This window comes from Microtus pennsylvanicus, chromosome 1 (genome assembly GCF_037038515.1).
Source record: "Microtus pennsylvanicus isolate mMicPen1 chromosome 1, mMicPen1.hap1, whole genome shotgun sequence".
Classification (NCBI taxonomy): domain Eukaryota; kingdom Metazoa; phylum Chordata; class Mammalia; order Rodentia; family Cricetidae; genus Microtus; species Microtus pennsylvanicus.
Window position 1 is genome coordinate 66,426,796 of NC_134579.1, and position 17,861 is coordinate 66,444,656.

General features: G+C 40.3%; 1 protein-coding gene and 1 long non-coding RNA gene across 4 annotated transcripts in view; one reads left to right on the forward strand and one right to left on the reverse strand.

Annotated features, from left to right (window-relative positions):
• The window catches only part of Fgf12 (fibroblast growth factor 12), a 536,407-nt gene that overhangs the window by 333,265 nt on the left and 185,281 nt on the right, over positions 1 to 17,861 (forward strand). For all 3 annotated transcript variants that reach the window (XM_075967620.1, XM_075967626.1, XM_075967614.1), the window contains one exon: positions 12,344 to 12,447. In XM_075967620.1, the coding sequence (XP_075823735.1) occupies positions 12,344 to 12,447 (104 nt within the window). The remainder of the gene's footprint in view (positions 1 to 12,343; positions 12,448 to 17,861) is intronic.
• On the reverse strand, positions 5,188 to 8,117 carry LOC142842737 (uncharacterized). The gene is made up of 3 exons (XR_012909418.1): positions 8,054 to 8,117; positions 5,825 to 5,893; positions 5,188 to 5,204 (listed from the first exon to the last, which is right to left on the reverse strand). It is a non-coding gene; the product is annotated as an uncharacterized LOC142842737 (long non-coding RNA).

Sequence of the window (17,861 nt, forward strand, 5' to 3'; positions counted from 1 at the left end):
GTGTGCAGCCTGCTGACTACCCCTGGAGTGCAGGCTGGGTCCTCTCTGTGTAATTATACCTTGGCAATAAGTATACCTTGGCTGTGTGCTTAACTCATGGTAGTTAAGTTTATGGTGAGTGGCTAGTTTAATTATTTATTCATAGTCAAAATTAAATAAAGGAATAGGGACAAATCCTGTATGCATACACATGTGGACTGGTGTTTCCAGGGCATATTGTCTTCAAATTTAAGGGAGGGATTATATATCTTTAATAAGGGGAATCAGGACATGCCGACATGATTTCATTAATATTTTTACATTTATTTATTTTACGTGTGTTTGGGTATGAAATGCACGTGCCATGAAACCTTTTTGGGGGTGTTGATTTTCTCCTTCTACCATGTGGGTTCCAAAGACTGATCTCAGGTCCTCCCTCTTGGCAGCAAGTTCCTTTACCCAGTAATCCGGCTCCTATATCCCTGGAACCTGTAGGTTTGGGATGTATCTACCATTAATGTTTACTGAGCGTTTTCTAATTGTTTACTACTTGTATGAAATATTTAGAAATTTTGCTTTTGTCCTAGACATATGTAAGAACAGGAACTGCAACTCTTCCTTTTGAGTAAACCGAGGAACAGGAAAATGAAATAATTACCCCATGGCTGTACTGATATTACATAACAGGTTGTGTTTTAACTCCAGAGTCCTGGACCCAGGCTCCACTGTGGCCCCAGGGTCTCTTTCCTGATGATTATCCCTCCATTCCTAGCAAACATTTCTTTATATTGTGTGCATGCATCCCTCTGACAACACCTACCAAACATTAAGAAGGGAGTGTAACTGACAGATCAATATTAGGATGCTATATTTTTAGATGGATAAACATTGAACTTGAGTATTTTTTTCCCCTAAATATGTTTGGTGATTAAAGTGTTGCTTAAGAGAGAGTAGTAAACCATTATATGGTAACCTTAAAGAGATTGGATTTGTTTTCCTATTTCCTATTATCTGGCTAAGGAAGTTTGACGTGGGTGGGACGTGTTTGTTTGTGAGTGTATACATTTTCACATATTTTCTAGCATCCCATAGACAGTGGTACCAAGCAGGCATTCAGCCAAGAGCTAGTGTGGCTGCTCTTCATAAACTGCTTGCTCTGACACTGAGAGAGAACATGGGGCCCCCATCCATGTCACCTTCCATCTGCACAGCCTCACTAAGCCTATTCCTTAGTATCTTGGTGGAATCTTTTAAACCATTCTGCAGAAGTTTTACCTACTGCCTCTTCTTTTAGGAACCATAGGAGCCATCACTTTTGTTGTTTCTTCACTATGCACTTGGGCTCATTTTCCCTACTCCAGACTGGAGGAAACACACAGGAACTGTGTGGATACCTGGATAGTCGTGGGTACCATAGGAATCTCTCCATGTACCAGTTGTGTGAACTTGGAAAGATTAGCACATTGAAGCCTCAGTTTCTGCTTGTGTGTATGTGTGTGTGGTAGATTGACATTAATGTCAAATTTATGCTATTTTTCACTCATGGAAGGAAGCGGCCTAGGTTTCTCCTGTGTAGAGAAACCCATGCTTGCTGAAGTGTAGTCAAGAGTAATTTCGGGGAAGTGGAGAACTTGAGCACAGCCTTGAGTAGTTGTGTGCAAAGCATCCATCACCCTCTCGGGCCTTAGACTTAGCCTTTGCGAAAATCAATTGAAGTTTAATTTAATTGGGCATTGCCTGGCTTTTCTTGGGTGAAATGTTAAAAATATGCCTGTTCTCAATTGATAGGATGCCAACAGGAAACCGAAGTATTCCACCCAACTCTAGCTTGTTGAACTAATGAATTTATTGTGGCTACTTGCAGGAGCGTATGTCGGGGACTGCTTACAGACACATGGGCCAAAGTTTTACTAGTGAGGGGGTACAGGAATGACTCAAAGACAGCTGCATCATCAAGGAGTCCATTCTACAATGAATAACAATTCATGAAGACTATATTCAGGAAGCTCCAGGAGCGATGGCTTAGTTCGGAGGAAAGGGAGAAAGAACAGAATTTGGAACTTTACTGCAATCTACTGGCTCTACTTTGGGGAGGTTGTAATGATTACTTCTTCGTCCTTGATGACTGATAATTTGGACGGGGAAATACCAACATTTCCTGTGCAAAAGAACCTTGCTCCTGTCCTGTCCTGTGATCTAACGCTCTTGAACAATGCTATCACAGAATCACCTAGAATAATAAGATCAAAACCTCTAAGTTAGAACTTTGGAATCAGTGTTCTTTAGAAATAACCTAATATGGATTTGGGCATGAAGCAGAGTTAGTAGAGTATTTATATATCCATGAGGGAAGCCATGGACACAGTCCCCAGCATCCCATAAAAGAGGGTTTGGTGGCATATACCACTAATCTCAGCACTTTATGAGTGGAGAGAGGAGGATCAGAAATCCATGATCATCTTGCTACCTAGTGAGTTTGAGAACCACCTCAAATAAAGTGCAGTTATTCTTCTTCACTCAGCACTTTATTGAGTGGAGAGAGGAGGATCAGAAATCCATGATCATCTTGCTACCTAGTGAGTTTGAGAACCACCTCAAATAAAGTGCAGTTATTCTTCTTCACTCAGCACTTTATGAGTGGAGAGAGGAAGATCAGAAATCCATGATCATCTTGCTACCTAGTGAGTTTGAGAACCACCTCAAATAAAATGCAGTTATTCTTCTTCATGTTCGTACATTAAGGCTTGCCAGTGTTTGTAAGATGATACTGCTCAGTCAGCTCCAGAGTTTCTGATCAGAAGGTTGGGCCCGGTTGTGCGTGGTGGTGGTGGCAGTGGTCACATCTATACCGCGTTCACACTCTGATTCCGATCAGAAGGTTGGGCCTGGTTGTGCGTGGTGGTGGTGGCAGTGGTCACATCTATACTGCGTTCACACTCTGATTCCGATCAGAAGGTTGGGCCGTCCTTGGTACTGTCACCTCTATCCCAAGTTCACACTCTGAGTGGCATCGCTGTGGTAGAGCACTGACCCCACCTCCAGTGAATAGTTATGACTACAAAGGGACCTGACTACAATGTACCTTTTGATTCCAGGAATCTTGGATGGGGCCCCACATTTTGCCTTTCCACAAAGCTTCAATGGATGCAGTTGGTGTCCAGTGAGCACGTTAGGGGTGTTGGCCTGGTGGCTGGGAAGGTTTGGGAAGCATCAGCACTTCCAGGGAGCTAGCTCAAACCTTAATCTCTTGGCTCCAAGATTGCTTTTCAGCATTTCAGCACCATAAAATCATCTGTAGCGTTAAAGAATATTGATTTTTTTCCATCATAGATTTTTTAATTGATATGGCTGTGACCTAGACATCAGAACTTTGTTTTTAACAAAACCTCCCTAGAATTCTGTGTTACAGAGCAGTTTGTGAACCAATGAGGTAAACTCATCTTGGGAATTTCAGTTTTGAAGTTTGTGTTCCAAATTTGCATTAACTTATTGTGCAACTTCAGCTAAGATTTTTAATTAGCTTCAAGTTCAGGGTTATCATTGCATTAGCTCCTGGAATATTTTTTCCAATATTTTGCTTCAAAAGTAGGTTATAGAGCTGGGAATGATAAATCTGTAGTCTGCCCAGCTGGCTCCACTGAATTTCTACAACATTCTATTTGCCTGACTTTAGACAGCTTCCTCTGGTGCGGTTTCAGGCATCTGCCACACGGTGAGTGACTGTTAACCATGGCTGTCATACAGATACCGCACTTTTATTCAGATCAACATACTGAAGGTTAAAAGCCTTCTAGTTATGGAGCTACACAAAGGAATTTTAAACGGCTCCTTCCAGTTCTCCAAACATTAGAGGTGGTTGGACCTTCACGTAAAAACAAAACTTGATGTCAGATACCTCTGGTATTGTGGAGTGATCAGATGAGTCTTGAGATTTCAAAGATCAGAGATCCCCCAAAGCCATGTACTCAGCAGAGGTTAGTTTTAAATTGAATCTTGAGGAATAGGAGCAGGACACATAAGCTAAGATTAGAAAAATCGAGTTTCAGATAAGGAAGCAGGCAATCACTTGGTGGAGAAAGCTCCTGCCAGGTTGGAGAAAAATGAGTTGACTAGCTTGGAAAGAGATTGTGTGGAGGCGTTGCTGGGCCGTGTTTCAGAGTGGCTCGGATTGCATTAGAGGGGTGCAAAGTTGCCGTGGCAGGAAAGAGTCCCTGAAAGCGACTCAGTAGTCACAGGTCAGTGGGAGGAGGATGCAATGCTCTGGAAGCATTCTAGCGATCCTTTGGAGCAGGGATGGGTCAAAGCAGAGCTTTGTGTGGAGAATTAATAAGGAAGGAATCAGTACTTTCTTTTTAAGTCCCTTTTGATCATTCCATTTCTAAAAAGTCTTGCCACACTGTATTTACTTCTGTGGACACTCCTAACAGTTTAGAGTGAGGTAGGCATGCGCTGTTGCATGGTGGCTTACGCTAATGAGGCTCACAGTCCAGGTCCGGAATGACTAAAATAGTTGACTCAAGGAGTCTTGTACTTCCTCTGTGTGATTTGAGCTAAGAACTGAAGGCTCATATTTATTAACTGGAATATTTCCGGTGCCTAGAAAATTCTGTCCCAGGCTTCCAGTTTTGCCCGCCATTACTCTTTTTCTCACTGTCTTTATAAGTCCTTGGATTCTAATTTCTTCACTCAGCTCCTGTTCACAAACAACAGTTATCATCTTGTAGCCACCAGGACTTAGGTTTCATCTCAGGTTGTTAGCTGACTTTATGATCCTGGGAAAACCTTAGTTTTGCCTTTTGATTTTCTAGTCTATAAATATGACCACACAGAACATACAACGTATTTTTAATATTTTAAACTAACTGCTACAATGACAAAGGTCACAAGTATCTCCTTCCACCACTGTGTTACAAGTACCTTGCTCTGTGTCTGGATTATGCACCCTGCATTAGTGACTAACACGAAGAGGAAATAATATCAGTATCAGCTGCAGCACTGAGTGGAAGATCTGTAGGAGACATAATTGTAAAAGTTCTACAGCAAGCAAAGATTTCTTGGATGTTTTGCTTTGCTCGTTGATCTTGGGGACTGACACCTGTACCGTTCATTGAATTCCCCAAACGGGCTCGGAGACACGTCTTCTGTGCAAGACGAATTGGCTGCGGAGATGAGTGATGACAGGCATTTGCTTCCATTATCGATAGTGATTTGCTTCATTTTTCATCCTAAAGGTGGAAAAAAAAAGACTCCTATTGAATTGACTTGTTAATTATGCAGGGCATTTTCAGCATCTCTGAGATATCATGGAGGGGGTGATATGGTAATCTCATCATTAAAAACCAAAGGCAGGCCCTGTCTTTGAGCTCAAGTGTACATATTTGCTAGCTTTTGTCAAAGCAAGAGATCACCAGGCCACACATCTTCACCAGGCTGGAAATCCGCAATCTGTGCTGTCAGGCAGAGCTTAGAAGAAAAATCTCCGTCTCTAAGTCCCAGACCACTAATCAGTTCCATAAGTCAACAAATTCAGCGGGGAGACTAAATCAGCCAGTGAGATGATTTGGCTAGTTGTTTATAAAACAGGGCACCAGACAGAAGGCATTGAGCCGGCACACCGGGAAGTATGTTGATGCTCGCTTATGTATGATCTTATTTAAAGTATGTATTGTTTGTGAGTCGGGATATGCATTGTGGAAGACAAAATGCAGAGCTTCTCCCTACCTCACGATATTTTAAGAAAGCTGAGGTAAAACATGGGGCAGCTGTCATCCAGCCCTCCCACCTCCAAAACTCCAGATTTAGAGATGGAAAACAATAAACCAATTAAGGATGCTTTTTGTTTTACCTTGATAGCCTGAGGTCCAGTTTGTTTCTGTTGTATTACTTTAATTTATCTTCGTAAAAGCCTGGTGACCTATACAGTCCAAGCAGAAAAGAATCCTAGTCACCAAGGTCTCAAAGTGGGCAATGTCACAACCAGGATCTATGGACTTGCACCTCATGCTGACTTTGTGCTCCTGGTTTGGAAACTAAAGGAATGAATAGGGCCAATCCTATTTTTCTTAATTTCTGTAAGAAATGCTATTTTAAAGCATGAAATACAGTTTTTGTGTTGTGAGTGTGCAAGGCAGGCACTCTGGATATCACAAAACGGAAAGTAAAAATCTCAACGTCTAATAGCCTTTCAAAGAAAATTGCTGAAGCAGCTTGATTTCAGAAGTGAAGCTCACCACTTATGCATACAGTACAGCCTCAGCCATGCAAATGTACCTTAACCATAGCTAGAAGAGCTCAACAGGATGCAAGTATTCTGAAAGGTCATTGGCAAATAAATGATCTATCAATTTGATACTCTTGAAAATACCACGCTTAAAGAGATACCCATGCAAATACACAAACCTGAAATATCTGCGAGATAGGTGCTGTGTGTAGAGTACTATAGACTGGGATGAGGGGTCAACCATCAGCTTGAATAAGCAAGTCTCATCCTCCCATAATTTATGTAATCACCTTTGCATTGAAGGATAGAAGACTTCAGTGCTTTTTTTTTTTTTTGCCGAGCGTTTAACAATGGCATTTTATTATCGACAACAGAAAAAGGTTGCAGAATTGACGTTACTGAGTCATAAATAAACGGACTACTAAAGACAAAGATTAATTTCATGACTAAGGAAAGATGAGTTGAGTGGCTTACAAACATTATTGTAAATGCTACAATTATCAATACGTCAATAGTCTTTAGGATTGAGGGAGGAAACAAGAGTGTATCTGCTTGTTCGTTCTCAGGTTAAGGCTTTGCTATCGTTAAGAGGCTATTCATACTTTAACAAAATATCTCTGTTGAAAACAGCTTCAAAACATCGAGAAAAATTAATTTTCAGTATCTTCATTCTCTCTCAGTGTCTTCCATTAAGGCTCTAATGAGTCATAAGGTTTTTCTCTTTTTCTCACTGCCCACCCAAAAAAAGTCAAGCAGGAGTTTGAAATGAAGCCAACTTTTTATACCAGTTTGCTATAACAAGCACAAGGACGTTGTCCTTGGAATTCATTCATGGGGCCAAGGGGATTGCTCAGTGGGTAAAAATACTGCTACGGAGCTTGATAAGCAAACTCAGTTCCCGGGACCAGACTCACATGCTGGGAGGGGAGAACCAACTTCTGTAAATTGCCTTCTAACGTCATACGTAAGCCGGAACATACACTTCCATATAGATGCATGCATGCATGCACAACATGAAATTTAAAATGTTATCTCTAAGTACACCGATTTTTGTACCTTTCAGAGGAGATTTCCTTCTTTGAACTTTCTCTCTTCTCTACCCTTTTTCTTGTTTGTGACTTCATTGGTTGAATCTTGTATATTTTATTTATACGATTTGGATTTATTGTTATCTTCTTGTCACTTGAGGGCTATAATACACAGCTGGAAATTAAACTGAAAATTGCATAGCGTTTTAAAAAAACACCATTTTCCTATTCCGATATCATTTTTATAGATGTGTGTGTTAGTCAGGTACTCTAGAGGAACAAAACTCAAAGGATATGTGTGCGTGCGTGTGTGTGAGAGTGTGTGTGTATTAAACTAAGTAATCTTTAAAGTAACAACCACAATAGAATCAGAGCTGAGTACATTGACTCTGTAGTTATGTGTTCTTTGATGCCGAGGGTCTCAACACTCAGTGCAGTTTCCTGATAGCTCTGCCTGGGGAGTAACAGCCCAGAGTTGATCTATCCGCAAGGCTGGGTGTCTCAGTAACTCCAAGCCTGTGCGAGAATCCCAGAAGATTCCTGGAGAACTGCTGGTCTATAGTGTACAATGAAAGCTTGGAAATAAAATGGTTCTGATATAGGGAAGGAATCAGCAGCAGCAACCTGGAGGCAAGGAGAAAGGTGGAGCAAACAAAGGTCGAATAATCTTCCCTCTGCCATACCGTTTTATCAGAGCTGCTACAGAAGCGCAGCCCATGGCAGAGGCAACTGGGAGGCTCCCTACTTCAGTGATTTTTATTTGTGGCAAGTTGACATTAAAAGCAATCACAACAAGCTATAATACTTTGATTACAACAAACTATACCTGCACACTGCCCCCTTCCTTCCCATTCCTTCCAGCCTTTCATCACTCTATAAGCACCGAGATCTCCTGCCACACAGCACACATACATGTTCTCTCGCGGAAGCCCCTGCCCTCTTCGTTCCGCAGCTCACGAACTGTCTGGGGTTCCTCTTTTCTGCTAGATTCCATATTCAAATGTGTTTCATGTGCGGTAAATATTAACTTCCCTTTCTCTTGCATAGTCAATTATGGAAATATGACCTAGAAAGGATATGAATAAGCAAGCTAGAGAATGCTGATGCTTTTATTTATTTGGCAAACGTTGAATAACAGCTTCTTAGACCAAGGTTCCATGTTAGGCCAGAAGAACAGCAATAAAATTTTCCAGTGCCTTCAAGGGGAACGAAGCCTGGGAAGGCCTCCCGGAGGAGTGTGTGTTCACCAGGGATGGATCTGTCGGGCTCGCTGCTCATCCCCGCACTTGTAGGGCATTTGACATAGTGTAAGTGCACCATAGATCTTTACGAAAGTAACAGAGAGCTCTAAAGCAAGCATAGTTTGTAGGTACTGACAAAGTTCTGTAGACCTGTGTGTCATCACATACAAAGAACACAGACTGTGACCATGTTACCAGACAAGACACGGCAGAAGTGCCCTCAAGAGATTTGCACTCAGGAATGGAGGTAGACAGGTAAACAATTATTCTCAGGCTCATTTACAACGTGCATCATGGAGAAAAGGGACCCATCTCTGACGGGCTTCTGCGGGGCTTGGGTGGAGTTAAAAATATTAGAGCTTGAAGGATGGAAAGATGGGGCTGGAGAGATGGATCGGTGGTTAAGGGTGCTTTCTGCTCTGCCAAAGGACCCGAGTTCAGTTCCTAGCACCCAAGTCTGGCCAGTTCATCGCCATTTGTAACTCTAGTTCCAGGTGATCTGACACCCTCGTTAGGGCATCTGTAGGCCTTTGTAGACACACATTGTACATCCACACAGACACAAAGACACACACACACCTTTATCAATAATAATCTACATCTACAAGTGGGAAAACAGTCTTTCCAGGAAAAGATAGAAGATAAAAAAGGACAAAATCTATTCTAGCTTAAAGCCAAGAGGAAGTTAGGAAATGGATAAAAGCTATATTTTGATTATTATGGTGGACGGTGTGGGTGACAGGCAATTTTACACCTGTAAATATAAGATGGTGTCACGTTGTAAGAAATGGGGACAGAGGAGACACTAGAGGTTTTTAGCAAGAAAATGGCATGAGTAGATGCTGAAGAATGGGGTGGATTAGAATAGCCTCATTACTAAGGGGCTTAAGGATGAAGATCACATCTACTAATAATTCTTACCCAGTGTGAAGGGCTTATGTGAGCGAGCATGGACTCTGGATGAGACAGAATTAAAGCTTTTGCCACACTCTGAGATTTTAGGGACCAAGATGAAGACTTTTCCTAAGAAAATTGTCTTTTAAAACATTTATATCATTGTTAATTGTGTGTGTGTGTGCACGAGCATGCGTGTGTATGTGTGTGCGTATGTATGCATGTGTGTGTGTGTGTGTGTATGTGTACATGTGTTCAGGTGCCCAGGTGGTAGGAAAAGCCGTGGAATCCTTTGAGCTGGACTTAAGGTGGTTTCTGATTGCCAGATGCAGGTACTGGGTGTCTGAGTACTTCTAAAGCAGTTCTTACCGGCTGAGCCCCATCTCCAAGTCCGGATGAGGAGATTTCTTTAGTTCTTCACACTCAACAGTCTTATTTAAAGTTGTTTACTGAATCTTGGCAGCAAAAGCTAAGTCTGCAGAAGCATTCCACCTGAAAGCCCTTATCCCCTTGTGGTTTATAGAGGACTTTTTCCTGTGTGTGCTAGTCCCTCACTGGGGGTTATTAGTTCTTTCCTTAAGCCCCCCTAGGAGGGGAAGCCATTGAATGGCTTTCCCTTTCCAATTCACTTGCATTAGCCATGCTCTAACCTTTGACAGAGAAGCCTCTTCCTTAGGGGCCATTATTCTCAGGTTCTTTTTCCTTCATTCTTTCTCACAAGAACCATGATCTTATTTGATACTTACTAGTAGATACTTTTATTTACAATACATAAGTACCTTGCATTTAAGATGTACTTTGCACACAAATTCTGCCTTCCTTAGCAATCTCTGTCAGGATTAGGGAAGGTTTTGCATTGCATAGATTTAAACAGTAAGGACCTTTCTTTTCCTGAAAGCAAAGATTAGTAATTGAGCACTGGACCGCTGCCACACTCCCAGAATTCTCTGGGACTCTGCTTCTTCCACCCATCAGCCATCACTCACTTGGGAGTAGCCTTTGTTTTTAAGTCTGAGATGATCCTGGTGCCTCACCACTCCCATCAAAACAGTAAAAGACGAAATGTCAAGAAGAATTAGTGAAGGAAATATTTGTATTTTCTTTAGTTCGGATTTTTTAGCTTTTAACATATAATTGCATTTAATACCATATATCAAATGTCATATACTCAAGAGACAAATAAACGGTAAAAAACCATTGGAAAAAATGTGATAATCTCATAGGACTATATATAAATACATTCATATGTACAATGACATTAGCACTATCAAACCAAGAGTCAGTGATCCAGTATATATAAATGATAAAGAAGCTGAGAAAGAAATCAGAGAAACATCACCCTCACAATAGTCACAAAGAACATAAAATACTTTGGGAGTAACCCTAACCATTCAGAAGTGAAAGACCTGTATTGGAGCACTGGACTGAACTCCCAAAGTCCAATTGAAGAGTGGAAGGAAAGAGAATATGAGCAAAGAGGTCAAGACCGCAATGGGGACACCCACTGAAACAGCCTACCTGAGCTAATGGAAGCTCACCAACACTAGCTGAACAGGGAAGGAAACACCATAGGTCCAAACTAGTCCCTCTGAATGTGGGTGACAGTTGTATGGCTGGGGCAGACTGCAGGGCCAATGAAAATGGAACCAGGATTTATCCCTACTGCTTATACTGTTTTTGTTTGGAACCTGTTCTCTTCAGATGGATACCTTGCTCAGCCTAAATAGAGCCAGGAGGGCCTTGGACCTTCCCCAAAGCAATGTGCCTAACTAACCATCTCTGCAAAGTGGTTGGGGGATGGAGTGGAAGGAGGTTAGGTGCAAGGAAGGGGAGGAAGGGAGGGTGTGGGAACTGGGATTGGTATGCAAAATGAAAAAAGATTGTTTTCTTTTTAAAATAAATAATAAAAAACAAGAAATGCAAGTGATGAAAGCGTCAGGAAAGCTCAGTTTTCATTGGCTGAACTAAATTATTTGTAGAGAGATGAGGACATGAAGTTGGGAGAGGAGTGAGGTTGGTGGGTACCAGAAGAAGGAGATGGAGGAAGGTGGAATGGAGATGATTGCATCTACGTATGAAATTTTTAAAGAAAAACTAAATACTTTGCGGAGGATGCATGGATGTTTGTTGGACAGAGATGAACTATAGCTCAATAATGGTTAGCAAAGCAATTAACTTTAACCAAAATTCAGCTTTTTTAGGAAGGATTCTTTAAGCATATTAAGGTCTGTCTGCCTGTGTCAAATAGTGAGTCCCTAAGAGCTACCTCTAGCCATAGCAAATGTAGGGAAAGCAGCTAAGATTCATATTAGTTTGTGAGAAGATTGAAAGACCTCCGATGCGGAGAGACTCTCACTCAAGTCTCGGGATAACACGATCCCCACCCCCCAGTAACTCACGAGAGATCATCCTTGCTGCAATCACATGAGGCTTTAATTGATGAGATGAGACGGGAACCAGTGCACTGGGGCCGAGACTCATAACCCACAGGATCACAACAAGAAGACTGAAGCAAGTTGGGCTGTGTTTTAAAGATTATATTTTACTGTTGCTTTTATTATTGAGGGGTTCTTGTTGCAAGTTAGTTGTTAGAAAACTGTCATGTGCTACTTCATGTGTTTATTTTGGGGAGCAGGGATTCCAGACATTCCAATCCATGTAGACTTTCGCAGTCCTTCTAACCTAGCATTTCTGTTTTAGTTGAATCACACACCTCACTGGAGCTTCTGTGAATGAATAATAAATGGTATTGGAGAGGCAAGCCAAGGCAGTGTAGTCCCCAACTTGTTTTAATTCTCTTTCCTCCCCCCGCCCCCCATCTCCTCTCTCCCTTCCACTCCCTCTCCCTTTCCATCACTCTGTCCATGCTGTTTCCAATAAATGGATTTTGATTCTGAAAATTGCAAGAATATTAAAAAGAGCAAGATGATTTATTCACTAGGTCATTAATCTTTCTGTCTTTTTTTTTTTTCTTCTTCTAGCCCTCTTCAATCTAATTCCTGTGGGACTGCGGGTGGTGGCCATCCAAGGTGTGAAGGCCAGTCTCTATGTGGCCATGAATGGGGAAGGCTATCTCTACAGCTCAGTAAGTAGCTCACGTGTGTGTGTGTGTGTGTGTGTGTGTGTGTGTGTGTGTGGTGTTAGTGAAGCAGTCAGATCAAGGAACTGATGTCATTTTGTATTTTCAAATTGATACTGTTACATTTTAGGTGTTAAAGATCATGCCCCAGCAATGAAAATAAACCAGTTACTTTCTGTGTTATATATTCTTACATCTAGTTTCAACTTCCAGAGAAGTTTGGATTTGGAATTACCTGTTTGTTCAGCTCAAGGAGTAAGACACTCTTTCTTTCCCATGTTAATGTCCCATCAGGGACAGAAGATAGTTTATAGAGGGTCTTCTTTAACTCATTATAGAGAAAGAATTTTCATAGACTCTGCTTTTGTTTTTGCTTAATAAGTCCTTGTAGTGTCATATTTTTTAGACTGTAGATATTATTTAATTTAAAGGCAATGAATTTGCAGAGTGAGCTCTGGATTAGGAGCAATGATATCAGTGTAGTATGCACATGTCAGTATAGTGTGTGTGTGTGTGTGTGTGTGTACATGTGTGTGTGTACAAATAACTTTTCCACCTTATCTTAATTTCTGGATCTTTAGTGGGTTGGTGTTGGCTCCTCGCTTGAATACTATCTCCTAAAATCTACGAGTGACAATCTGTGTATTACCAGGGCTATACTGTGAGCACGGACATATTTTTAAACATTTAAGACATTTTAAGTTAAGGCTATCCTGATTGCTCTGTCTCAAAATTTTTAATTCATGCACTGAAAATGTAGCTACTCAGAATAATTTGTGTTTTTCATATGGGAATTGTTTATTTGTGTTTTATAAAAAATGTCCTTTTGAAAATCACAGCTAACGAGTTCTACCCATTCTGTAATCTTGGCCACTGTATAGACTATCTAGGATGTTCACCTGTGTTTCTCAGCTGCGGGTTCAACACTGAATAGTTGTAGTAGACATCAAATAACTACTAAATGAGTATCTCGTATATTATACTTGCTTATTAGTAATGCATCTGTCACCATATTGTATTAAAGCTGCAATCATATGAATGAAGTTCCCAACAACCTATGATAAATATCATGGTTACAGATAGTCCAGTTACTCTGAAGGGATCATCACATGCTGTTTGCCTTTATTGCTATGTCACAAAGTCCTTCACAAATATAACTGTAATTGCTGTGTTAGTTAAAACACAACATAACTTAAAAAGATCAAAGGTGATGGTCTACTTCTGAGTGTATTCAGATCTGGGTATCCATTTATATTTGGCATACGCATGCACACATTTTAAGTTGATGATCAAAATAACATTTAAAGATGAAACATTTTCAGCCTAAGTGACAAGCATTTATTTTTCATGCATCGTGTTAGATACACTAACAGTTTTTCATGTGAAGTCATCAGGAAACCCCTTTAAATTTTTCTTTAATTTTTCATCACCAGAGATTGAACCTAGGGACTTGCATATGCTAGGCAACCACTCTACCCCTAAGCTATAGCCCCGAGCCCTTACAAATTCATTCAAAATAGAAAAAAAAAAACAAAACAAGAATAAAGAGGGGCCCTATGATGGATAATTCTAGCTAGCTAAACTGCTGCTGCAACACAAACATTGACTGGGATAAAAACAAAAATATGGAGATGACTCGAGGGTGGTATTAAAGATGAATACATCACATAAGCCTGCAAAGGCTCAGGGTACAAAGGCAGAGGGTGCAATGTTACTGTAGGACTTGGGCCATTGAACTAGAGTTGATTTTCATTGGCCAGTGGTTTGTGTGTAGAATGGGTGGGCAAAAGGCGTTCATTCAATTTTCAGAATTGTATTCTTTCTATACTTCTTATTTAGGAGTGAAGCCAAATGCATGGGTCTGGGGTCTAAAGGATGGAGAGGTTTTAAAGAAACTTGCAATTTTGATTGCAGTCCTGACTTAAAAATAGAGCCAACACCTTTGTAAAGCCAGTAATCATTTTCTGCATGGCTTGCTACATAAGATTGTTTTTGTCACCCATAGAGTCATGGTGCTTTCTTTGCTAGGGCACCAGGGGCAAGTGTCCTATAATGCTAAGCAGATCATCCCTAGCATAGGTGAGCTTATTCTATTCTCTTTAAAGGCCCCATCTCTGTCCCCGACTGATAGGGTGCATACTGGTTCTTAACAGTCTCTAATAGGACTCTAGGGACCAGTATCAGAGTGTACGGGCACATCACACTGTGTCCTCCAGCTCCTCTGTCTGGTGTGATGCAGTGCCAGACTGGCGCAGAGGCCTTGTGATGGTTACAGAGGCAGGTGGTAACCCCAGCTTTCCCAGGGTGTGTTTGCCACATACAAAGAATTGAAGTTATTTGCAAAGAAGCTTCCTGTTTTCTCTGACCAGTGCAGTGGGACACATCAGTGAGGGCCATCAAGGGACATGTGGAGGGATGGTGGGTGGTGTCCAAACTGGAGAAGTCCTAGAGAAGCTGAGGGCAAGTGTGATCCTGTCCATACTGTCATTTTCTGGCTTCTGTTTAAATTTAAGCTGGAGGTGTGTTCCTTTGAGTTCTCTTCATTCACTAAAAAGCAGGAGCAGAGAAGAGTAGTGGAGGTGGGTTGATTGCTGGGTAGCGTGGGGAGAGCTAAAGGGTTAAGGTCTGTTCTCAAAATCCAGGCGAACTAATGTATATCTCTATATCTATATCCATCCATATAATCTTTATTCATATTCATATTTATCTTTATCTATTTACATCTATATTTTTATCTATATTGTCTATATATATCATCTGTATCTATATCCATATAGATTTATATATCTATATAGATATATAAATAAAGATGCAGATATATCAGACAAGATTTTTGATGTATCAGGATTTGTTTTTTTAAGCATTGCATTTTGCCTGTTTAAAACTACTTTGGTTTTTATCTTTTTAAACTCTCATGCATTACTGAAAATTTTCCGTTTTTCTTTTATTCTTCTAAACTTAGGCTGCATTTCTTTTCCTTTAGAGTTTGCTTCTAGTTTTCAGTTTGCATATAGCCATGATTACATTCATTAATAAATATTGTGTTTCTATTTTCTAAACAGTTCATGAGCTATAGAATATTTTCTTGTCTATTAAAACACATTTCACCAATCTGGATGAATGTATTTTAGAATAAATTATTTGTAGGTAGTGATTGCATTTTATCATATTTGGAAAATAATTTCTCCGAACAGTTTCTGTGTGTGTCAGATTTAGTCTTGTTGTGTTTACTGATTCTCCAAACTACATATTTCATTGTTCTTTTTGTGAGGGTCCGTATGACGTGATTGCTCGGGTTTTGTATAAGGATCTCTGCATAACAGATAATTTCCTGCCTCATAAATCCATGCACACTCTTTCTTCCATTACTCCCTTTGACTGTAGTTCATTTACTTGTAAACATCTCACTGGACTGGCATTTCCCATAACATCCATGAAATGATTATTCCATTGGTTTTTGGCATCTGTTGTTGAATGTAGGAATTTGTTGTCAATTTAATATTTCCTTTGAGGTAATCTCTATGGAAACATAGAAATATTTTCACTTTATATTTCCTGTTCTTAAACTGTCTTTACCAGTTAGAAATTTGTAATGAATTTATAATCCAAAGAGTTATAATTTTCCAGTTCTAAAAAGTTTAACTTTTATGCCATATCCATTTTACCTCTCAACCATGCTTTCCAGTCTTTTACACCATGTCTATTTTGTAAGTTAAAAACATTCAAACTCAGTGTGTTCAAATTTTAAGCTGTTTTGTGATTTCATCATGGTGTCTCTCATTCTGATGCTGAATGATTTCTATTAATATCCTCCCATCCTTGATTTATTTCTGCTTGTTTTTAGTGTATGACTTTATGACTTTTTTCACTTCTTACAGAAAGTTATTAGCTTATCTCGCCAAGCGTTTCTAGCATAATTGGTCAGTGTTTTCCTTAGTTATGAACTCACATTTTAAGCATTAATTTTCTTGAGTGTTACATTCAGGCTACACTTTAGAATTAATTCTTTAAGTGCACTGGGACACTTTGGTTTGGGGCATATTCCTTTCCTTTTCTCTTTGATAGTTCTTCCTGTGATGTCTGTTGCTTTGTTCTAACAACTTGGGGTGGCTTCTCTCCAATTGCCAATACCTCAAGTTTAGAGTAGTTTTAAGGCATTCCCTGGATGAAAGTAACAGTGGGGTGAATGCCTGGGCTAAGGCGCGGTTTGGTCTAGTTGCTCTTGTAATGGACTGCTCTATGTTTGTAGGAGGGAGCATTTTTTTTTGTCACTCCAGGATACCCCAGCGCAGCTCATTGTATTATTAGCTAACCAGACTCTGGTCCTCACTTGGCACAGAAGAATTTTTATGAACTGGAGTAACTTGAGAGAACTCTAGGCCAACTGGCGGTCTTCAGGACCCGAAGCCAGGCCTGCCTGAATATGCAGCTGGTTGCGGTGTCATTTCTATTCCATGGGAATGTTGTGTTTGTTTTGACAGTACTGTTCTTGAAGTGGTGGATAGGCCTTAAGTTTTGTATCCTACTGTCCTTGCCCTTACTCTGAGCAAACAATGAATCTCTCTCTCTCTCTCTCTCTCTCTCTCTCTCTCTCTCTCTCTCTCTCTCTCTCTCTCTTCTCTTCTCCCTTTTTAGTTAAAAGTACATAAAGTTTCCATCTTAATAGTCTTGCATGCACTCTACTGTTAATCATATCTCCACTTTGGTCAACAGATCTCCATACCTTTTTCCTATTGCAAGCACTTGAGTTGCACACCCATTAAAATCATTTCCCTTTTCTCCTCCCTATGGCGTATTCCACTTAGCAAAATGTTTTTATCCCTTCCGTGTGATAACATGCAATATTTGTGTTAAACCATTAATAAAATCCCATTTTGTGTATTTGTTTGCTCAATCTATTGAAAAGCATTTAAGTTTCGTCTACTCTTTGGTTATGGCATTAATGCTGCAGTGAACACAAAGTTACAAGTAGACCTTCAACAGTCTTTTCATTTCTCTGGATATATGCCAGAGACAAAGTTACTAGACCAGATAACTCTATTTTATTTCCTTTGCGGAACCCCGTACTGTCTTCCTTGTGTCAGCACTTTTTGGTATTGCTACCAACAATACACAATGGTTCAAATGTGTATTCCTAGTTAATACTTGACATTTTCTGAATTAAAAGGAAATTCTTTTAATATTGGTCATCCCACCACTTAGGATATGCACAAGTATAGCCTGAATTAAGGCTTGGTTTTCAATATCCCAAAGCTGATTGACATTTCACTTGTCTATTATGTTGTTCTCTGCATAGCCTTTTGGGATACGAGCGTATTTAATTCCTCTGACAATTCTTTCATTTGCTTGCTTCAGTGTGTGAAGCTCTGAGTTAGCGCTTGCGTATATTTGCTCCCTACCAGATACTACTTGCAAATATG